Source organism: Protopterus annectens, chromosome 14.part0 (assembly GCF_019279795.1).
Source record: "Protopterus annectens isolate FY-2018-M chromosome 14.part0, PAN1.0, whole genome shotgun sequence".
In the NCBI taxonomy this organism is placed as follows: Eukaryota; Metazoa; Chordata; order Ceratodontiformes; family Protopteridae; genus Protopterus; species Protopterus annectens.
In genome coordinates this window covers 24,336,616-24,358,452 of record NC_056748.1, presented here as the reverse complement: position 1 = coordinate 24,358,452, position 21,837 = coordinate 24,336,616, and the positions used below count along the sequence as shown (strand labels likewise).

General features: G+C 36.2%; 1 protein-coding gene across 1 annotated transcript in view; it reads right to left on the bottom strand.

Annotated features, from left to right (window-relative positions):
- Positions 1 to 21,837, bottom strand: part of SLC10A4 (solute carrier family 10 member 4) — a 266,119-nt gene that overhangs the window by 204,538 nt on the left and 39,744 nt on the right. The window contains exon 2 of the mRNA XM_044055726.1: positions 1,734 to 1,944. Coding sequence (XP_043911661.1) covers positions 1,734 to 1,944 — 211 coding nt within the window. The remainder of the gene's footprint in view (positions 1 to 1,733; positions 1,945 to 21,837) is intronic.

Below are 21,837 nucleotides of genomic sequence, written 5' to 3'. Positions count from 1 at the left end.
AAATCTAGTAATTCTGCTGACTCACTTTACTCCTACTATGTCTCCAAACTGTGGAACTCCATACCACTACACTTAAAGTAAACTGAAAAATTATAGTTTTCAAAACTCATCTTCAGCAATGTCAAAGCCAAGAACTCCAGGCCATGCCACTGCCAAACCTCAGGCTACCACCTAAACTTTAAAGACCAAAAACTACTGTTTAATTTACTATTTATTATTTCACTGCATTCTAATGCAACTATATGCAATTTTCTGCCTTCTAATCTTCTCTCTGCTTCAAAATACAAGTCTTTCTTAAGAGTTTCTCACTCTTGAAAGTTTATCTGAGTACTAATTAAAACTGTTGTACCTCTCTCTCACTTAACTATATCTGTCTGTGGCGCTTTGTCTCTTTCCACCTCAACTTGATTTTTGGCATCACACCAAATTACCCAAATTATTACTCACAAATATCTCCTACTGTGTTGTAGTCTAACTTATATTTAGCCAAAATATGTCAATGTAGATTCATCACAATTTTGCAGGATATGAATTAAGTTCATTTTCTTTACTGAAAAAGTTTGTTAATCCCATGTCTCTGTACTGCAATTGTTATCCGATGTGACTTTTATTTTTGTATTAATATATGACATTTTTTAAATTTTCCCTGGAACTGTTTCCCTTGTCCTCTGTTGAAAAGGCATTTTTTGTCCAGTCAGACTCACCTAGTCAACAAATGGAAATAAATAAATAATAAATATATTTTTACTGTTAAGAGTTTTGTGGAAGGTACCCTTACCTGTTTTTTCAACCTTAAACCACACACTAAGACTCGAGATAAACTGTACTAGATACATTCTTTTTTTTCAAACTATTACTATTATATATTAAGCTTAAACCATTTCTGTTTAAAAATATAATCATTTTGTTCTGATAAAATGTGAGGCAGAATTTAGTTCAAAGCATTAGCAGAAGCCAGTGCCCTGGAGAAATACAGAATCTAAAATATCTCTTCCTAGCAAACGGAAGCCCACCCTGAGTGCAGAAAGAAAGAAGCACTTTGGAAAAAAACAGAATAGCTATGCTCAGTGAATGGTACTTCTGCTTTATATTTGCATCTGCTGACTTGCTTTTCAAAAAAAAAAGGCTATGGGATATATTTTAATGAAAAATATGTGTCCAAATCCATTTAAGTTGCTAATTTTTGTGATTAAAATCCACTCTTAACAATATGGAATTATTTTATTACAGACTGACTTTATATACAGCATTCATTATTTATACATTTAGTATAACACTGTCAGTATGTACATCAGGTTGTACAGTTACATTTAAACCATTGGGTACATTTTCTCATATGAATACTACAGTGCAGTTTAAGAGGGGTATAGTATTCCTTTGCAGAGACATTAAACCAAAGACTCATCTGACTGAGTTGGCATTTAATGTTAAGACTTCCATCCATGATACTTACCAGTGAAGGGCATGAAAGTTGTCCTGACCACATACCATATAATCAGTTTAGTACCACACATTTCTCCTTTGAAAAAGACCATAATACTAATAGATTTACTAGCTCAAAACAAGCAAATAAGCAAACATTGCATTCTGTGGCCCATACACTGCAAAGAATAATAGCCTGTAAAAAGCATAGTCTTAACATAAAACACATCATTTACTGTTAGAATTCTATTACAATTTATTTTATTTTGATTTGCTTAAACTGAAACCATAAGCATAATGGTTCTATTTACCTTTAGAATGATATCAGCTACTCTGGTGTACTTGTACCGGATAAGGACTCCAAGCCCTATAGGGATAAGAGTGCTACACAGGGTAAGAGTTACTGCTCCAAAGGGCAGCAGCTGTACCAAAGGGGTGTCAATCCAAGGTCGGCTATAAATCCACAAACAAAGTGGCATAAGGAGCAGAGCCAACACAGTGGAAGATGTTGTCATAATAATGCTGTAAGAAGAAAAAAAAAAAGCATGAGTTCAGAGGGGCAGATATCCGGCACAACAGATCCGTTATGAGACTAGACTATCTGACATTCATTGGGGAGCATATGTTCTGTAAAAGAATGGTGTTTATAACATTGTTTTAATAGAAAAGCAACATTTCTAAATTATGTAGGCTTTATAACTTAAAAAAATCCATACTTCAAAAGGAAATTTGAGCTGAAAGTATAATTTCCATGGTTTGAATGATATCTCAAGGTCAATTTTAATTCATCAAGTTTATCAAAAGAACATTCAATGTAATTGTCACATTTTTGGGGTGTTACAACTTTCCTCAAGGTGTAGTTTCCTTGGTGTTGGTCATAATTAACTAACCCTGAATGAGAATTATGTACATTTACTTTATTGAAAGCCCCCCCATCACAACAATAAAACAGTTATCGCTAGTTATCTTACTTTTTGCTGGATACTGTTTCAAGCAGGTTGTTTTGATGAAAAGGTATTTCATGATTTGGCTTTGAAATATCAACATACAACCTTGCAATATGAAGAATAGTGGTAACCTTTGTACCTTGTCTGATATTCAGACAATTAACTGGAGAATGTAAATAAATGACTGTACAAACACATTTATAAAACTCAAATCAACAGAAAATCCAGTTGACCATCAGCCAATGTTAAAAATAAACTACTCTTTATTTAATGCAGAACATGTAAGTGCTTTCATGCTACATGGCACTTCATCAGACAAATATACATAAACTATTAAAACTGATATACTCTAGTTGAAATATGTGATCTAATTAGTGATTTTAATTGTATAGGTTAAGCACAGGCTTTAAAGAAATTGCATTATTTGTACCAGAAAAAAATCACAGCCTGTAGTTTCCACATACATTCATGTGCACATTTCTCAGTTAAGGATGTAATATTACCACCCCTCATGGATGCTTGAACCATAACCTGTGTATCATTGTTATTTTTTTACATTTTTCATTTTGCTAAAACATTATTTAATTTTTCTTTTTTAATACCATATAGATGCTCACTTATTCTTTCCTTCAGTGATCTATTTGTTTTTCCAGCATAAACACAGCTGCACTCTTGACAAATCGCCAGATAAATTCAAGTTAATACGATTGCAATCAGCATATATCTTACTTCTATAAGGCTCTACAGTAGAGGATGTTTAACATTCAGACCTTTTCAAAATGCAGCTGCAATGGTTACAATTACAGCATGGAAACATTCCCAGTTTGTTATGCAAGTATTTAACATCATTTTTATTATAAAGCAGCCATTTCAAGGACTTCTTGTTTTTAAAATAAAATGAAAGAACATCACCTACAATTTCCTTAATTTATTTGCAGTGTGTTTGAATATGGGCCAGCTTGGTTTCAAGATCTCACAAATCTCATTTATGTTCCTTGACTAGATTAAAGGAACTCTAACGTGATGATTATCCCTATGTTTGACCTCGTCTGACATCACTACACTTTAGACGCCCAAATAGATGAAATACCGGGAAGCGTTGTCCTAGAACTAACTCAATACCTGTACTGCTACCTACACAGTCAAATTCTGACTATAGAACTAGTAAAGAAGAAAGGATTATTTGAAAACAGTGACAGCAAATTGCTTCTAATATCAGTAATTGTTTGTAGTTTAAATCATCTGATTTTTTAATGAACAGAATCCCTGGATAAGGAATCGGCATAAAGGGAATATTAAAGAAAATGAAAATATATTACATTATACATAGCTTATGCACAGCTTCAAAGAAGTGCATCTCCATTTACCTTTTAAACAACTGACATCATAATAGCAGTATTTTTTTATTTAGTCCTGACTGTTAATGTTAGACCTAGACACAACAGCATTTCTGAAAGCATTTTATGAACAGATTTCTGTGTGCACTTGGAGATCATGGGAATCATCATACACAGGTTTTCAGGTTACACTTCCTTGTCCTGAAAAAAATAATGATATATATTTATTTACATTGTCCTATGTAGGACACCTACAAGAAAAAATAAATAAATATATAGATACACACACACACACACACACACACACACACACACACACACACACACACACACACACACACACACACACACACACACACACACACACACACACACACACACACACACACATATAAAGTGTTAGTATTCCTGCTGCTACCTAGTAGGAGGGATAAGAAACTACTGGAGAGGGGACCTGAAACAATTCTTTATCTCTCTTACCATTGTTCAAACTGTTGTTTTTAATGGATATTTTCTAAGCATGGTAACCTTCAATGACTGAGCCAGAATTTTGGAAGAAGTGAAATAAACTGCAGGTTTTTTACATGAGCTCAAAGCTTCCGAAATCCATCTTTTAGGGCATTTCTGTACCTTCTCTTAGTTATAATCTATTCTCAGGCTGCTGTACGTCACAAAAAGTGTAACTCCTTATGATCAGGATTTGCAGGATATTGTTTTGATTGCCCTGCTATGATGACATAGCATTTCACAGTTTTAATTTCCAAGTACCCTTTAGTCATTTTTCCCTGATATGTGATGATGCATGACTGGAAGAGACAGTTGAAGGCAGAGAACTTAGCCCCTGGAAAGTATAGAAAAGGGTATTTTTCTTTGTGTTCTTAAAAATGACAACTGTAATTAAAATGTCAGTAATAAAAATTAATTTAGATTCATTTTAAGCACAGATATATATTTTTCTTCCTTTGTATCAGGGAAAATGCAGAAGATCATAGTTGAAGAATGCAAGAAGAACAGTTAAATGTCTATCTGCCCCCAAAAACAACTATTTCATCCATGTAGAGTGAGAGTAAAGCAGGGTTATCAGGCAAATATAACTCAGAAATTTCTACGTTAATTTTCCATTTATTGTTTTCTTTACCAGCTGGAGCAATACAGAGAAGGGAAGACATGCAAGCACTAAAGCATTAGCATTCAGAAAAAAGTAATGAACTACAAGTCAATGTTTTTCTGCAGGTCAGTGTGTTTGAATTTTATAACCTCTTGCTGCTTACAGCATGACTGTAAATAAGTCAGATCAGTTGTTTGTAGACTGCCCTGGAAAACACCTTTTGGGACTGTTCTGGATATATGTTATATATATATATATATATATATATATATATATATATATATATATATACACACACACACACACACACACACACACACACACACACACACACACACACACACACACACACACACACACACACACACACACGAGTTCACTTTATAATCTCGAAATACTGAAATATCAAATTTCAGTATTTCGAGCCTATAAAGCTGAACTTCCAAAATAACGAAACTTCATAACCACAAATCCGGAAATGTCGAATTCGCAGTTGTGGTGGTGCGCGAAGTGATGTGGGATGTACTGTGTGCCTGATTTACGGTTTGTATGTGGATATGGTTGGAGATTTCGGTAAGTGAATATTTTTTTAAGTGTATTGGGTAGGGATTTGAGTGTATGTGAGTGTGTTCGGAAGTTGTAGGTGTGGGTTAGGGTAGGTAGGTAGGTAAGAGTATCAGTGTGTCATTGTTGAAAGTGGTAGTGTTTGTACATTTGTGATGTGTGTGTGTGAGGGGACTGTAGAGTGTGTAGTGGTGAGTTTGCTGTCTTTTTCTGTTTGGTGTGATCTCAGAGTTAGTATATATAAGTAGCGGGGGTGCAGGGGGGCTTGCCCCCCTGCTTATATGTAGGGTAGGTTTGTGTATTTGTATTGTTGTGTTTGTGTGTGTTTTGTTTGTTTGTTGTAGTATGGGGAGGACGGTATATGTGTTGTGTGGTGTATGGTGTGTTTATGTTCGTGATTTTTTATTTTGCACTTTTGGGGTTTCGGTGTTTTGGTTTTTCGGCTTTATAGTCTCGAGATACTGAAATTTGATATTTCATTATTTCAAGATTATAAAGTGACTCTACATATATATATATATATATATATATATATATATATATATATATATATATATATTCAGTTTTTTTTATAAATTATCACTTAAGACACAGACAAACATACATTAATATAAAATAAAACAAACTATATTAACATGTTTCTAGTTGCATACATTATACATCACATATGCTATATATCTTTGGGTCAATATTGAATGTTCAAACATTCAAAATTCCAAATCTTATATGGTCAACACCATATGATCGGATTTTTGAATGTTTGAACGTTGTAACAGAGATCTCTGTACAGCGCGGAATGGGAAGATTTCCCTTTTCTGCTCTGTAGTCCGTTCTCGGAGTTGGTATATTTAAAGAGCGGGGGGGGGTTGAGAGGTGAAGGGTTGCTTGCCCCCTGCTTAGAGCGTTTAGGTAGGTGTTTTGTGTAGTTTATTTTTTTTTATTAGATATTCGAACTTTTGCAAGTTCAATCATATGGTGTCGACCATATGGTAGTCGAACTTTCAAACTTTCGAGTTTCTTATATAGACCCATATCTCAAGTCATCTCAAGCTTCATTCATTAATATTCAGATTGTCATTGCTGTTATAAGGCTTGCCCCTGACGTTGGGGGGTGCAGGGGGCTAAAATGTATTTTTGGTGTATGCAGTTCAGGGATTTCAATCCTCGCTATATTTGTTTTGTCTACTCATAGAGGTAGCATCCATTTCATATCCCCTTTTTACTTCCAGTATGCACATACCACACTTAAACCAGTTGCAGTATCTTTAACGTTCATATCGAGACTGTCCTTAGTATAGGTCGTTATCTTATTTAATCTCTATATCATGACAATCCACAGTATATGACATTATCATACACAAATACATGAAACTTACTTTGAAAAAAATAATGGAACAAAATCAGACGTTTTATATCTTAACGAAAATGTTATATGTTAGTGAAAACACGAATTCCAGGAAGAAAAGCTTTGTTATATGTGTATATAAACTCACTAGAGTATTTTGCATGTTTGATACAGTGAGCATGGTGTTTGATTGGGTATGACCCCTGATTCTGTAGTCCTAATTGAAGATTCCAAAAATCACAGAGAATGACAGATGTGCCTGAAGAAGCATGATTGAGAAGAACACCTTGCTTGAGAGGAACCATAGTGGGGAATTGTTGTTAATGGACTTCTGTGCTAGTCAATAGTGAACACAATCTTGGAACATTGGTATACATCATACCAGCGCACCCTGTACTAGTCAATAGTGAACACAATCTTGGAACATTGGTATACATCATACCAGCGCATCCTGTGCTAGTCAATAGTGAACACAATCTTGGAACACTGGTATACATCATACCAGCACACCCTGTGCTAGTCAATAGTGAACACAATCTTGGAACATTGGTATACATCATACCAGCACACCCTGTGCTAGTCAATAGCGAACACAGTCTTGGAACATTCATATTCATATCATAACCGTGCACCCTGTGCTAGTCAATAGTGAACACAATCTTGGAACATTGGTATACATCATACCAGCGCACCTTGATATACAAGCTGATGAGTGACTTTGTACTCATATCATCAGACTGCAGAATGGTGGAAGCAACACTCTCAAGAACTCTACATCCTGGTGGAACTGCCCACCTTAGAATAGGCAGTACCAGGGACAACTTTTTTGATTGGGTACAATTCTGCAAATGTGGTCACTGCAGTGACTAACAGTTCCTCTATGGCAAGGCAGTGAGAATGGAAAAAATTCAGGCAGAAATGCTGAAAGTACTAGAAACTGTTGGGATGTCATGGCCGATGTGATTTTATTTGTTGTGTGGAAGGTGTGGTTAGTACCCGTATATTGACAAATTCAGGTGCTGGTCACTATTTTCAGAAATAGGAACATAAGGATGTGTTCTTCCTTATAGAGCGATTTCATGCCATAGCCTCTATAGGAAAGCTTAGAATGAGATGTTGCAAAGGAGATTTCATCTGGATGTTGAGCCACTGATTTAGGAGAGGCAGTTAGATTTTAGCCTAGTCATGGAATAGTAGAAAAAATATTTTTCCTTGCATGGATGGGTCATGGGAGTTTGCCAATACTGTCAACATGTATTTTGCTGTCTTGGAGAGGGCACATGATTACAGATCGTGGAATGTCTTGTGGAAAGTTCTGTAGTGGTAGGTCCCAGGGCTGCTGCTGCTTGCATTTCTGTGTATGGTATAGTGATGGGAGGTCTGCATTCTCACTTTTATGTTTGATACATTTAAAGTGACCATAGGTCTGTACCAAGGGTGTGGACTGTCTCTCTTATTGCTGGGTATTAAAGTACATCTGAGGTTTGGAGAGTGTCCAGTTTAGGAACACGAGGGGTGATTATCCTCCTGGCCTCAAGTGACTGTGGTCTGTTGTGTGCAGTGGACATGCTCACTGCTGAAGAAGATGTCATAAAGATCAGTACCTCTTCATCAGGATGGACTGTTTTCTGTTGGTGAGAATGGAGTAGCTTCCTCAGGGAGAAGAGTTTAAGTAACATGGAGGTCTCGTTCATATGTGATGGCAACGGGGAGTGGGAGACTGACCTGTAGATGGGTGCATCAATAGCAGAAGTGCAGGGGTTATACCTGACTGTGATGATGAAATAATTGCTACCATATAGGATAAAGCTGTCAGCTCTCAGTTTACTTGTCAGTCTATGTCCCTTACCTCACCTATAGTCACAAGCTTTGCGTAGTAACTCAAAGGCTGAGATTATGGATATAGATTCAAAAGTTAAAGAGTCAAAGAAAACTTTATTGTCATTTAGGAAACACAACTGCAACCTAAATGACATTTCGAGAATCAGCTTATCATCAGAGTACAGAGGCAAATTAAGTATAAAATGAATAAGAGATGACGTATATACAACTATTATAATGACTAATACATATAAAAAATACTCCTTATAACCTATTTTGAGTCAGGTAAAACTATCCAAGCATACAAACCTAAACATATGAACAAATAGTACTGTACATAGAAAAAGATAAGAAAAGACAGTTTGTTAGCAGTTATATAGCAGTTATATAGCAGGCGGTAATGAGGCTGTTTTGCAGGGTAGCTGGGCTAACACTTCATGATAGGTTAATGAGCTCAGCAGACCAGGAAGACTTTGAAAAACTGCTCCTGCCCCTTTGGCTTGAAAGGATTCAGTTGAGGTGGGTTTTGGCACCTAGTAAAGATGCCTCGTGAGGGAGGAGGTCCAGGCCCAGCCTACTGGGATGATGTTCCAGGGCAGACAGAATATGAAGAAGTGATTATCTTTCTTGCCTTTCCCAAGAATGTCTTGGAATCCTGCAGAATGAGCTAGAGCCTGCTACTGGGGATATGGAAGGCTGGTCTACCCTGTTCAGCTTGCTACTGATAGAACCCTCACCAGAACAAGATGCTTACAAAATGGCTGACTAGCTGGTTGGATGACTAGTTGGATGGGCAGAAGTTGGATGATCTGCCTTTCTTGCCTGATCACTCTTTGTTTTATTTTTACCTTGCGGCACTTGCTTCATAGTCAGATTTTGATGCTACAGTTCTTCAGTATAGAAATAAAGATATCAAAAATAATGATTCATTTTTGTGATATGATGTCCATCAAAGTTGTTGTCCACAAAACTCACTGCAAAAAAAAAAAAAATAAAAAAATAAAATAAAATAAATAAATAAAAAATTTTAACTCACTGCAAATTATGACTAACTTGTAAATCCAGGCCATATTGCACTGAACCCAGCAGGAAAGTAACTGTAACATCCCTCTTATTTACAAGCCTGCTTTAAGCATATACAATTTTCACAAATATTCAAGCTACACAACTGAGCAAGCTTAAACACTGCTATAATAAAATCCATCACTGCATTCCCCTGCAGAACCTGAACGGGTTAGAAATACCACACGAGATGCCATATACTCAGCTCATGATGACACATAAAATACTGCACCATCACTGAAATACACAAATCATAGTATTATAATAAAGTGCTACAAACACAAAAGGAACCTTTGATCAAGGGATCAGCAACTAATAGAATCCTAAAAACCCAACAACTCAAATGAGGACTCATAAGCATAGTATTCCCTTCACCGTCAGAAAAACATCTTCCTTGCTTTTAAAACCAATCTCAAACCAAATCTAAATCACACTAGAATCTGTAACTGAACTGAATCTCCAGGATACAAATACTCAAAACAGTCAACATATCCTCTTTGCACTTCTTAAAACTTATCTTCCAAGGAGAATTGCATGTATAATTCTCTCCTTTCAGCTCATATATCAGTATGACTATTCATATTACTCTGGTTTTGCTCTCATGTTTTATACTCTGTAGTTTACTAATGTTGCTACATTTATACTGATAATTTCATGGTCCAGTGATGTTTTGCAGTGGGTGCTAATGTCACTTCTTAGAATTCACTACACTTTATATCTTTGTATGATAATTACTTTGCTCTACTTTTAATGAATTGCAATGTTTTTTTTTTAAACTATCCTTTTTTAGTTGCTCTAAATGTTGTTATATTGCACATTGACTATTTCTTGAAACTTTCCTCCCTGAGTCTCAGATGAAAAGAGGCAATGTAACCAACTTGGATTTTCCTGGTAAATAACGTAAGTAATTCCTTGCAGCTAAGCTTTGCCAGTTCAATTTCAACTGATCCCTTCCTATAAAGGATTTACATATGTAAAGAAGTACATGGAGAAAACAATAATTTATTACTTTTCACAATGAGAACTTGTAGATATATTTGGTAACTCATGTCTTTCATTCTAATGCATCCATGTGCTTCTGTCTTGGAGTCAGGTGTGTATCTCTGGATGTGTGAGATCTTGACTTGTGATTTCTTCATTGCATATATTGAGGGAAAGTACAGCTAGAACAGGCACGAACAGTCAAATATATAAATAATACGTTAAGAGGAAACAAGATATCTAAAAATATCATACATTTATATAGGCGAAGAGACTTTTTAATCATGAAGATTATTTAAAATGCTATATGAATTTTACACAACAGTCATATTAGCACATAAAGTATTTATATACTATGGAGTATAAAAAATGTCAATTGTTACATATATATGTTATATGATCCATGTATAAAATGTGATGTGAAAAAGTCATTACAACAGTTTTGCTCCTACAAATAGTTATTGTAATGCTAAAGCAATGATGGGTGACTCCAGAGAGACAGAATCATGGAAATGAAAGGGTAATAATCTTTCTGATTTTGGCTCAAACCCATAACCTCCAGCATACAGTGATAGTATAACTGTCAATGGACCAGCAAAAGCATCTTCATAGATAGCTGTTGAGTTTTCCCCTAAGAACTTTATCCTTTCAACTAGGAAATTCCCAGCATGGCAATGTGTGTATGTTTGTAATCTGTGCTGCATTTATAGAAAAAAATAACATTTGAAACAATATGCTGCATTTGCTGTCATTAGCCGCGGTGGTGCAGCGGTATCGTTGTCACCTCACAACAAGAGGTTCTCCTGTTCGATTCTCGGCTGGAGCGCCTTCTGTGTGGAGTCTGCATGTCCTCCCCGCGGTTGAGTGGTGTTCGAAAGACATGCGTGAATGGGCGTGCCTTCATTGAAGGTTGGGCGTCGAGCTGGCACCTCGGCACCGTAAGAATCTACTGCCAATCGTTAGCGGACCGGAGTTCTGCTGTGGCGACCCCTAACTGGAAAAGCCGAAAGAAGAAGAACAACATGTTCCTCTATGGTCACTACACGTAAAATATAAAAAACTGAATTCTGAACATAGAGGGCATGTATAGACGAACATACTATATATAACTGATAAAACATACTGACATTAAATGACTAAAGGTGAGATTCACAGATATTGCTCGCATGACATAAGGCCAGTGATCAGTGAAACACAGGGAAAAGGATTACTCCTGATTCCAAAACAGCTGCAGAATTTGACTGCAGAAGTGTTATGTTATTGCACACCATGCAAGCAGCTGATGGACACTACATATGCAAATGAACTACAGAGCTTGAAAACAAGCAATAATGTAATTCAGAGACAAATATTTTGGGCACAAAAAAGCTTGATCAGGTTGTAAGGCAAAGACAGAATGATAAAGAAGAGAGTTATCAGACACCCTTCATAAGGGCTGCTAACAACAACCTTCTCGCCAATCGCCTGGACATCAAAGGCAGATGGAAGGAGTCATTCCACCAACTTCTGAATGAAGAAATCCCCCTACAAAAGCTATTCTTCCCCGGACACTGCCTAAGATGAGAGAGAAAGAGGAGACCACTCTAGAAGAAGTAAGCAAAGTGCTAAGGAAAAGGAAGTCAGGGGCAGCAGGCACAGATGAATGCACATCAGATATGACCACGATGATGATTGATGTATGGAGCACAGTAGGACCTTATCAGCTCCCACATGCATCTGTCTAAAACACATAGTAATAACTGAAATGCAAAAAACATACATATAAATGTAAGAATACGTAATACATGCATCCACTGATACACCTTTCATATATAATAGAGCAGGGCAGTATAAATTCATCAGTATAGATTTGTAGCAACATAACCACCTCCACTTGCAGAGATAATCTGTACTGTTAGCATTGCTGCCCATTAAGGGCTTGTAACAATACAAGAGCCCATGTGACATCTCTATCAGACAGAGCACTGAAGACCAGATGAGCTGCATTGAATACTAGTGTGCAGGAATGGGTAATTATGCTAATGTAGTTCAGCATGCCTCTGACCTAATTTGGTCATTCCTAGGTATAATAACAATGGTCTATAGCACATAACTCCACTCTTGCCGTATGTAACACCGAATGACTGCTTCTAGGTATAATATTCTGTGAGCATACAGGTACTATTCTGGGGTAAAGTGTGCAAATTGCTGCTCTGCTGTGCTCTTTCAACACAGAGGTGTGCCCAACCTAGAGTGCTTTGTGCACTATGACTCTTCATAATGCACAGTGCTTTCCTGTCGTTCTACCTCAACATAAATGTGTAATCCATTCCCATAGCATCTTTGCAGCATAACCTTTCACCTTATATATAGCAATTTATCCTGATTGTTAAGGATATAAACTACTAATATGCCATATAACAGGCCTGTGTGTTTTGTCTCTCTCAGCCACCACTTGCATATTCTGTGACTGAGCAAATCAGTTAACCAGTCAGTGCTCTGGGGCCACTCTCGACAACAGACATCTGCCTTGTGAGTCTAACCTACTTACCTAATATGTCTATGCACACAATATCTGAAGAGAAATCTGATACATTCTAGCACTGTGTTATGCAAAGGCACCCCTCCTGCAACAATTTGTATACATACCTCATTTTCTAAGTGCTTTAAGCACTGTGTCTTACATTGGTCCCCAGCTTGCAGTGTTACTGTACTGTCCCTCTATATGCATACATACATGCATACATACACACATGATATATACAAATATTTCAAATATTCCTTGACTTTATAAATCTTTTTGTACAGCCTAGTCTTACAATTATCATTAACCAATTGGTTGATATGATCAGAGAAAAAAAGGAAAGCTGGATCTACCCATACTCCCTGGTCCTTAAATGAATCCACTGCTTCAATTACTGTTGAATCCACTGCTTCAATCACTGTGTGCTGTATTAAATATTCCACATTCAGTCTATGTTTCCCAAATTTCAGGTGCTTAGATTTTGATGTATTTATCACTGTATTATTCTTCTGTGTCCAGATGGTCAGTTTACTCAAGTTCTACTGCAGACATGCCCTGACTATAAAAGATGTAATCAGTTTACTCATTACTCAAGTCACCTGCACATAGCCTGTAGAATACCTCAGATGAAAACATCAAATCTGAAAGGTACAACCGAAATAAGTATGGGCCCAGGACAGAGCCCTGTAGGACACCCTGACTATAACTTAGAATTTCACCTGTCTAGTTGCTGTATGATACTTCCATGACCTATCTATAAGCCCCGCAGCTGTCAATCTTATCAAGATTACAATAATACCTAGTTGTTCTAATTGATTGATCCATGCTTTGTGCATGACCCTATCAAAGGCTGAAGTTAAGTCTATATAAATTACATCACATCACAATTTTTTCATTTATAGCTGCTTTCAAATTATTATGAAATATCATGTTATAGTTAGTTATAGCTCTAGTTTCAACTTATGCATGCTGATATATGGTTTGAAGTCCCAGCCATTTCCAGTTCTGAGAGTAATTTATCCAAAATAATGTTCACCATTATTTTTCTACAACAAGAAAGTCAACTTACAGATCTACATGACTGGGTTTGTCCTCTTCCCCTTTCCCGTAAAGATGGGTTTAGCAAGTGCATGCCTCCAAAGTTTATGAATCTATCCATACTTAAATGACCTAGTGAATAACAAATATAAAGGTAATGTAAATTTATGTTGCAGTGTTTTCAGGTCATTATTTCTGATTCCTCTATGTGCTTTGTTTGGATATAGTTTCCATAATACTTTTTCAGTATAATCTAATTTGATTTCAATACCTGAAGTTACCTGGATATTATTAGCACAAATTACCACCCACTTTATGGAACCAAACTGTTTTAAATAATATTTTATAAATATGCAACCTGTTGTTTTGAAACTAAATTTCAGCATCTACATGCAGTTTATTGATATGTATGTTGGGACAATATGATCAAATTTTCAAAACTTCAAATATTAAAAAGCAAAAACAAAAAGTTTCTTTTTTTTTACATTATTGCAGGGAGCAATATATGCATATGTATATATATATATATATATATATATATATATATATATATATATATATATAAAACACACACACACACACACACATATATATATATATATATATACATATATATATATATATATATATATATATATATATATATATATATAGATATATATCCCTTTTGCTCACTGTAGTGCGATCTTGGAGTTGGTATATTTTATTTGCAAGGTGAGTGGGGTGTGTGTAGGGTGCATGGAGGGGGCTTGACCCTTGCAAAAATGTGAAAAAAAAGAAACTTTTTGATTTTATTTTTTTAATGTTTGAAGTTCCGAAAATTCAATCATATGGTCTTAACTGTATGATTTTCGAATTTTCGGAACTTCGATCGTCTGATAGGGATCTATGTATATATATATATATATATATATATATATATATATATATATATATATATGGGTCTACTGCTTTTCATCGAATACCACGTATTTGAAAAAGAGTAGTAGACCGCTCAGTTATGCGAAAGTGCACTTATTCGAAAGTGCACTTTCGCGAACTCAGCTTCTACGAACGGATCACACCACAGTGGAGGACAGCAGGAAAACATGCTATGTCCTCCACTGTGGTGCGGTAGTTATGGACCTTAGGGTTAGGGCACAGGTCATGGTAAGGGGATAGCCCTACTAGCTATCCCCTTACCATGACCCGTGCCCTAACCCTAAGGTCCGCAACTACTGCACTAAAATCAGTAGTAGCCCATTCACTGAAGCGGGTTTTGCGAAAGTGCACTTTCGATTAAGTGCACTTTCGCGTAACCCAGGGTCTACTGTGTGAGTTTGAAGAAGTGTATTTTCGAACTTATACAGTAGACCCATATATATATATATATATATATATATATATATATATATATATATATATGTGTGTGTGTGTGTGTGTGTGTGTGTGTGTGTATATTTATGTATATTTATATATATAAATATAAGAATATATATATATATATATATATATATATATATATATATATATATATATATACATATATATATATATATATATATATATATATATACATATATATGGGTTTTTTTTTTGCATTCACATAATTTCTGTTTTCCTTCTGCCATCCTTCCACTGAATGCATCACTCCAGTTAGTTTTACATAATGACTGTTTTGCTTCTATATAGTCTGTTATTAATGTTCTGTGCAGTGGTTTAACCTTTATAACAGACAATCCAAAAGGAAAAAACACTTTAATGACAAAACACAGCAGAGCTTTCGGACATAATCCTTCTTCAATACTACAAACTTATAAAATTTCTTTCATCTTATATACAGGCCCAAAGTAGTCATGTGGTTAGCAGCCCAAAAATCACATGACCATAAGTATCACTCAATAAGGCAAAGTTAAAACAACACAGATAGCAATGATTCTATAGTACATAACAAAAATTTAAATAATTTAAAATTCAGCTTGCTAATATGATTAATAATCAAAGTTACACATAAAATTCATATTATAAAATTCATATTGTAGAAACAATATACATAATTATAAATTCAATCTACTGACCTTAACCAAAATTGGTTTAAGGCTCAGCATACTGTTCAAGCCAGGGGAACGGTCACCAGCAAACCTTAAAATCCACTCATATTCTTTAATTTCTAAGAAGTTATTTATATCACCACCTCTTGGGGAGGGGAAAACAATGTCAATAACCCTGAATTTAAAAACATAACATATGCTTATATAAAGCATTTGTTTCGACACATCTTCTAATTTCAGACTTATGCTCTGTAATCCTCTCTTTCAACCTACGAGTGGTTTTGCCTACATAAAAAGATTTGCATAACACACAGGTAGCCAAATACACTATATGTGTTGTGTGACAAGTAGCTGAAACATAAAATTTAAAAGTTTTCCCTGTTACTGGATGAACAAAAAGGTCACTCCCTGTGTCAAAAATATCTCCACAGCATGAACAATTGTGGCATTTACATGTACCATACTTAGAGGAAAGCGTTTTCACAATGTTGGTAGAAAAATCCTTATAACATAATGAATTGTTAAAGTTCTCATGTTCCTATAGGCAAATAAAGGTCTATCACCCAATAAGGCCTTTAGTTCATTTGAAGCCATTAGTATCAACCAGTTCTTAAATATTATTTGCTTTATGGATGGTGTTGTAAGACTATATGCAGTTACATATCTAGTCACGTCCATACGCACATTCGTACTATTCATAGGTAAGGCATCTGACTCCAGTGGGTCAGATAGGAAGGTAGGAGCAAACTTAGTCTTCCTCTCCTGCATCACCTTATCTTTCTCCACAGAGAGTAGGACATTATCATATCCACTAGCAGAAAAATCCGCTAACATATCCTTTAATTGTAACTCAAAACAGCAGTCATCAGTATTAAGCCTACTCAACCTTCCTAACTGGGACCTCACAATACCTTTAAAGATGTGTGGTGCATGCATGCTATGAAAGTGGGTGTATCTACCAGCACACACATCCTTTCTATGTGACTTAGTATTCATATGTCCATCCTTAAATATAACTTCTACATCCAAAAACACAATTTCAGTCTTGGAACAGCTCATTTTAAACTTTAGAACGGAAGAAGCTCTATTCAAATAGTCCAAAAACATATTCAATATATCCAAGCTGCCCTTCCAAAGTAGGAAACAATCGTCAACAAAATGTTGGAAAAATCTAATATGTTGTCTATAAGGGTTTAGATCACTCAAAATATGCTTCCTTTCCCACTGGTAGAGCACTAGGTTAGCATAGGTGTTGGCTATGGAAGTACCCATAGCCACACCAGTGAGCTGAAGGTACGTAAGTTCATTAAAGAGGAAAACATTATTCTTTAAAACCACATCTAGAAGGCTACACCACATTTCTATTTTACCATAATCAGGGTTTGGACATGAAGTCAAAAAATCTCTCAAAAGGTCAATCCCATCATCATTCGGTATGACCGTGAAAAGAGAGACAATGTCCAGAGTTACCAAATAATACTCATTATTCATCATTTGTTCCTTCTCAGTGTCATAGCTTACTCGTAACTTCTGTAAAAAATCAAATGTGTCACGTAGAACTGAATCACAATTATTCAAAAAAGGTTGTAACTGACCATGTAAATAAACTGACAGGGGTTCGGTCACCCAACCTGCTCCTGAGACGATGGGTCTCATAGGTGGATCCATGATTGACTTATGGATGTTAGGTATTCCATATAGGCGGGGTGTCACAGGACAAGGAACTGTTAAATAATTAAATAAATCAAGATCTATCTGACCCTGCAGCTGTAAGTCATAGATGACCATATTAACATACGATATACATTTTTTTACATCCATGCCAGTGATGCGTTTAAAAGCAGTAGTATCCTCCAGCAAACAAGACATAGTATCTAAGTATTTGTCACGTTCCATGAGCACCACTACCCCTCCCTTATCAGCTTGTTTAATTATTATTTCTTTACAGGAGCACAGATCTTTAAATGCTTTAAACTCATCCAGTGTCAAGTTGTACTCATTCCTTTTACTCTTATTACTACTCTCATACAATTGCCTAATTTGTACTTCATATAAATCATGAAAAGCCTTCACTATTGGTACAGCAATAGGTATAAAAGTACTGAGGCGCTTAAAGCCTCTTTCTACTATAGATGATTGACCAAACAACAACTTTAAGTTTAACATTCTGGTGAATTTTTTCAAGTCAGTTAGTGCAGACACCAGGTTATTTCCACCTGAAGGAATAAAGTTAAGCCCCTTTGAAAGTACTGATATATGGGCTTCTTGTAGCTGGAACGTTGATAAATTCAACGTACCTTTAATTATTTTCGGCCCATCTTGGCTGTGCCTAAAGGGCTGTTGAGCTTCCTTTTATTAGATGTCTCTGAGCGTACAACTGGGGAATTCCTCTGCGTCGTCGGTCGTTCTTTCACGGTTTCAGGTCGCTCCAGTGAAAAATGCTTTAAAGCAAAACTAAAAGTTCGTTGCTGTGATTTCCTCCCCACCTCATCATTTGTATTTCCAGGCGTTGTGATCACTCGCTTCGGTGTTACACAGGAATTAGAAGTCTCTGCCCCTATGGCTGGCGTTACGTGGGTCAAACCATTCACAGATTCAGATGGGGGGGGTTGTACTACATGCCTTTTATTCTGTTCATTAGAAACTGCATTAACGTCGCTAATATCGTCCAAAGTATCCAGGTTACTTCTTGTTTTGACTTTATGAGCGTACGAGTATTCATTTTTGGATCTATTGCTGTTATTTATAGGGACGTTCTCCCTGGGCCAAGAGAAGATATTCCCTCTGCCAAAATCATTGATGTCACGAACAAGTTTTCGTTTTTTAGTTGCTTCCATTCTGGCATCCAAAGTTTGTAGTCTCCCTACCATGTCATGAAAATGGTTAGACATATTTGAAAAGATAGGCATAGCCAATATATCATTTTCAAGGGTACAAATATCTTTCTTCAGGTCTTCCTCTATAGATAAAAAATACTCATTCATGAGCAACATATAGTCCAAGCCTAATTGGATATTCAGCTGTTGCCACTTTTTTAGCAGCTCTGGGTATGCGTTCTAATATGAGGGCATTTTAAGAATACGTAGCCCTCTGGGAACAATCCCTCTGTCCATGTATGCTAAAAAACTAAAACGTTGCCATTGCAAACGTTTAAAAGTGTTAGCCTTTCTTTCTAATGTTTGTAACACTTTGTTAAATTCAGAGACAGCATCTGTGTCAGGTACAGCAGGATCCACAATTACAGGATTCATTTCCTCAGCAAACGTTAATAAAGGATTTGTCTCAACATTTATTAGAGACTTAACAGAAACAGTTACACTTGCCATATCAGACTAGCAGGCTGCAAAACGGACCTTGATGGTGGAAAATCCTCACGGCAAATTTATAACAAATATCAAAAGTGCCAAAGTACTGCAAGCAGACAATCCAAAAGGAAAAACCACTTTAATGACAAAACACAGCAGAGCTTTCGGACATAATCCTTCTTCAATACTACAAACTTATAAAATTTCTTTCATCTTATATACAGGCCCAAAGTAGTCATGTGGTTAGCAGCCCAAAAATCACATGACCACAAGTATCACTCAATAAGGCAAAGTTAAAACAACACAGATAGCAAATGATGAGGTGGGGAGGAAATCACAGCAACTAACTTTTAGTTTTGCTTCAAAGCGTTTTTCACTGGAGCGACCTGAAACCGTGAAAGAACGACCGACGACGCAGAGGAATTCCCCAGTTGTACGCTCAGAGGCATCTAATAAAAGGAAGCTCAACAGCCCTTTAGTCACAGCCAAGATGGGTCGAAAATAATTAAAGGTACGTTGAATTTATCAACGTTCCAGCTACAAGATGCCCATATATCAGTACTTTCAAAGGGGCTTAACTTTATTCCTTCAGGTGGAAATGACCTGGTGTCTGCACTAACTGACTTGAAAAAATTCACCAGAATGTTAAACTTAAAGTTGTTGTTTGGTCAATCATCTATAGTAGAAAGAGGCTTTAAGCGCCTCAGTACTTTTATACCTATTGCTGTATTGGTCAATCATCTATAGTAGAAAGAGGCTTTAAGCGCCTCAGTACTTTTATACCTATTGCTGTACCAATAGTGAAGGCTTTTCATGATTTATGTGAAGTACAAATTAGGCAATTGTATGAGAGTAGTAATAAGAGCAAAAGGAATGAGTACAACTTGACACTGGATGAGTTTAAAGCATTTAAAGATCTGTGCTCCTGTAAAGAAATAATAATTAAACAAGCTGATAAGGGAGGGATAGTGGTGCTCATGGAATGTGACAAATACTTAGATACTATGTCCTGTTTGCTGGAGGATACTACTGCTTTTAAATGCATCACTGGCATGGATGTAAAAAAATGTATATCGTATGTTAATATGGTCATCTATGACTTACAGCTGCAGGGTCAGATAGATCTTGATTTATTTAATTATTTAACAGTTCCTTGTCCTGTGACACCCCGCCTATATGGAATACCCAAGATTCATAAGTCAATCATGGATCCACCTATGAGACCCATTGTCTCAGGAGCAGGTTGGGTGACCGAACCCCTGTCAGTTTATTTACATGGTCAGTTACAACCTTTTTTGAATAATTGTGATTCAGTTCTACGTGACACATTTGATTTTTTACAGAAGTTACGAGTAAGCTATGACACTGAGAAGGAACAAATGATGAATAATGAGTATTATTTGGTAACTCTGGACATTGTCTCTCTTTTCACGGTCATACCGAATGATGATGGGATTGACCTTTTGAGAGATTTTTTGACTTCATGTCCAAACCCTGATTATGGTAAAATAGAAATGTGGTGTAGCCTTCTAGATGTGGTTTTAAAGAATAATGTTTTCCTCTTTAATGAACTTACGCACTTCAGCTCACTGGTGTGGCTATGGGTACTTCCATAGCCAACACCTATGCTAACCTAGTGCTCTACCAGTGGGAAAGTAAGCATATTTTGAGTGATCTAAACCCTTATAGACAACATATTAGATTTTTCCAACATTTTGTTGACGATTGTTTCCTACTTTGGAAGGGCAGCTTGGATATATTGAATATGTTTTTGGACTATTTGAATAGAGCTTCTTCCGTTCTAAAGTTTAAAATGAGCTGTTCCAAGACTGAAATTGTGTTTTTGGATGTAGAAGTTATATTTAAGGATGGACATATGAATACTAAGTCACATAGAAAGGATGTGTGTGCTGGTAGATACACCCACTTTCATAGCATGCATGTACCACACATCTTTAAAGGTATTGTGAGGTCCCAGTTAGGAAGGTTGAGTAGGCTTAATACTGATGACTGCTGTTTTGAGTTACAATTAAAGGATATGTTAGCAGATTTTTCAGCTAGTGGATATGATAATGTCCTACTCTCTGTGGAGAAAGATAAGGTGATGCAGGAGAGGAAGACTAAGTTTGCTCCTACCTTCCTATCTGACCCACTGGAGTCAGATGCCTTACCTATGAATAGTACGAATGTGCGTATGGACGTGACTAGATATGTAACTGCATATAGTCTTACAACACCATCCATAAAGCAAATAATATTTAAGAACTGGTTGATACTAATGGCTTCAAATGAACTAAAGGCCTTATTGGGTGATAGACCTTTATTTGCCTATAGGAACATGAGAACTTTAAAAATTCATTATGTTATAAGGATT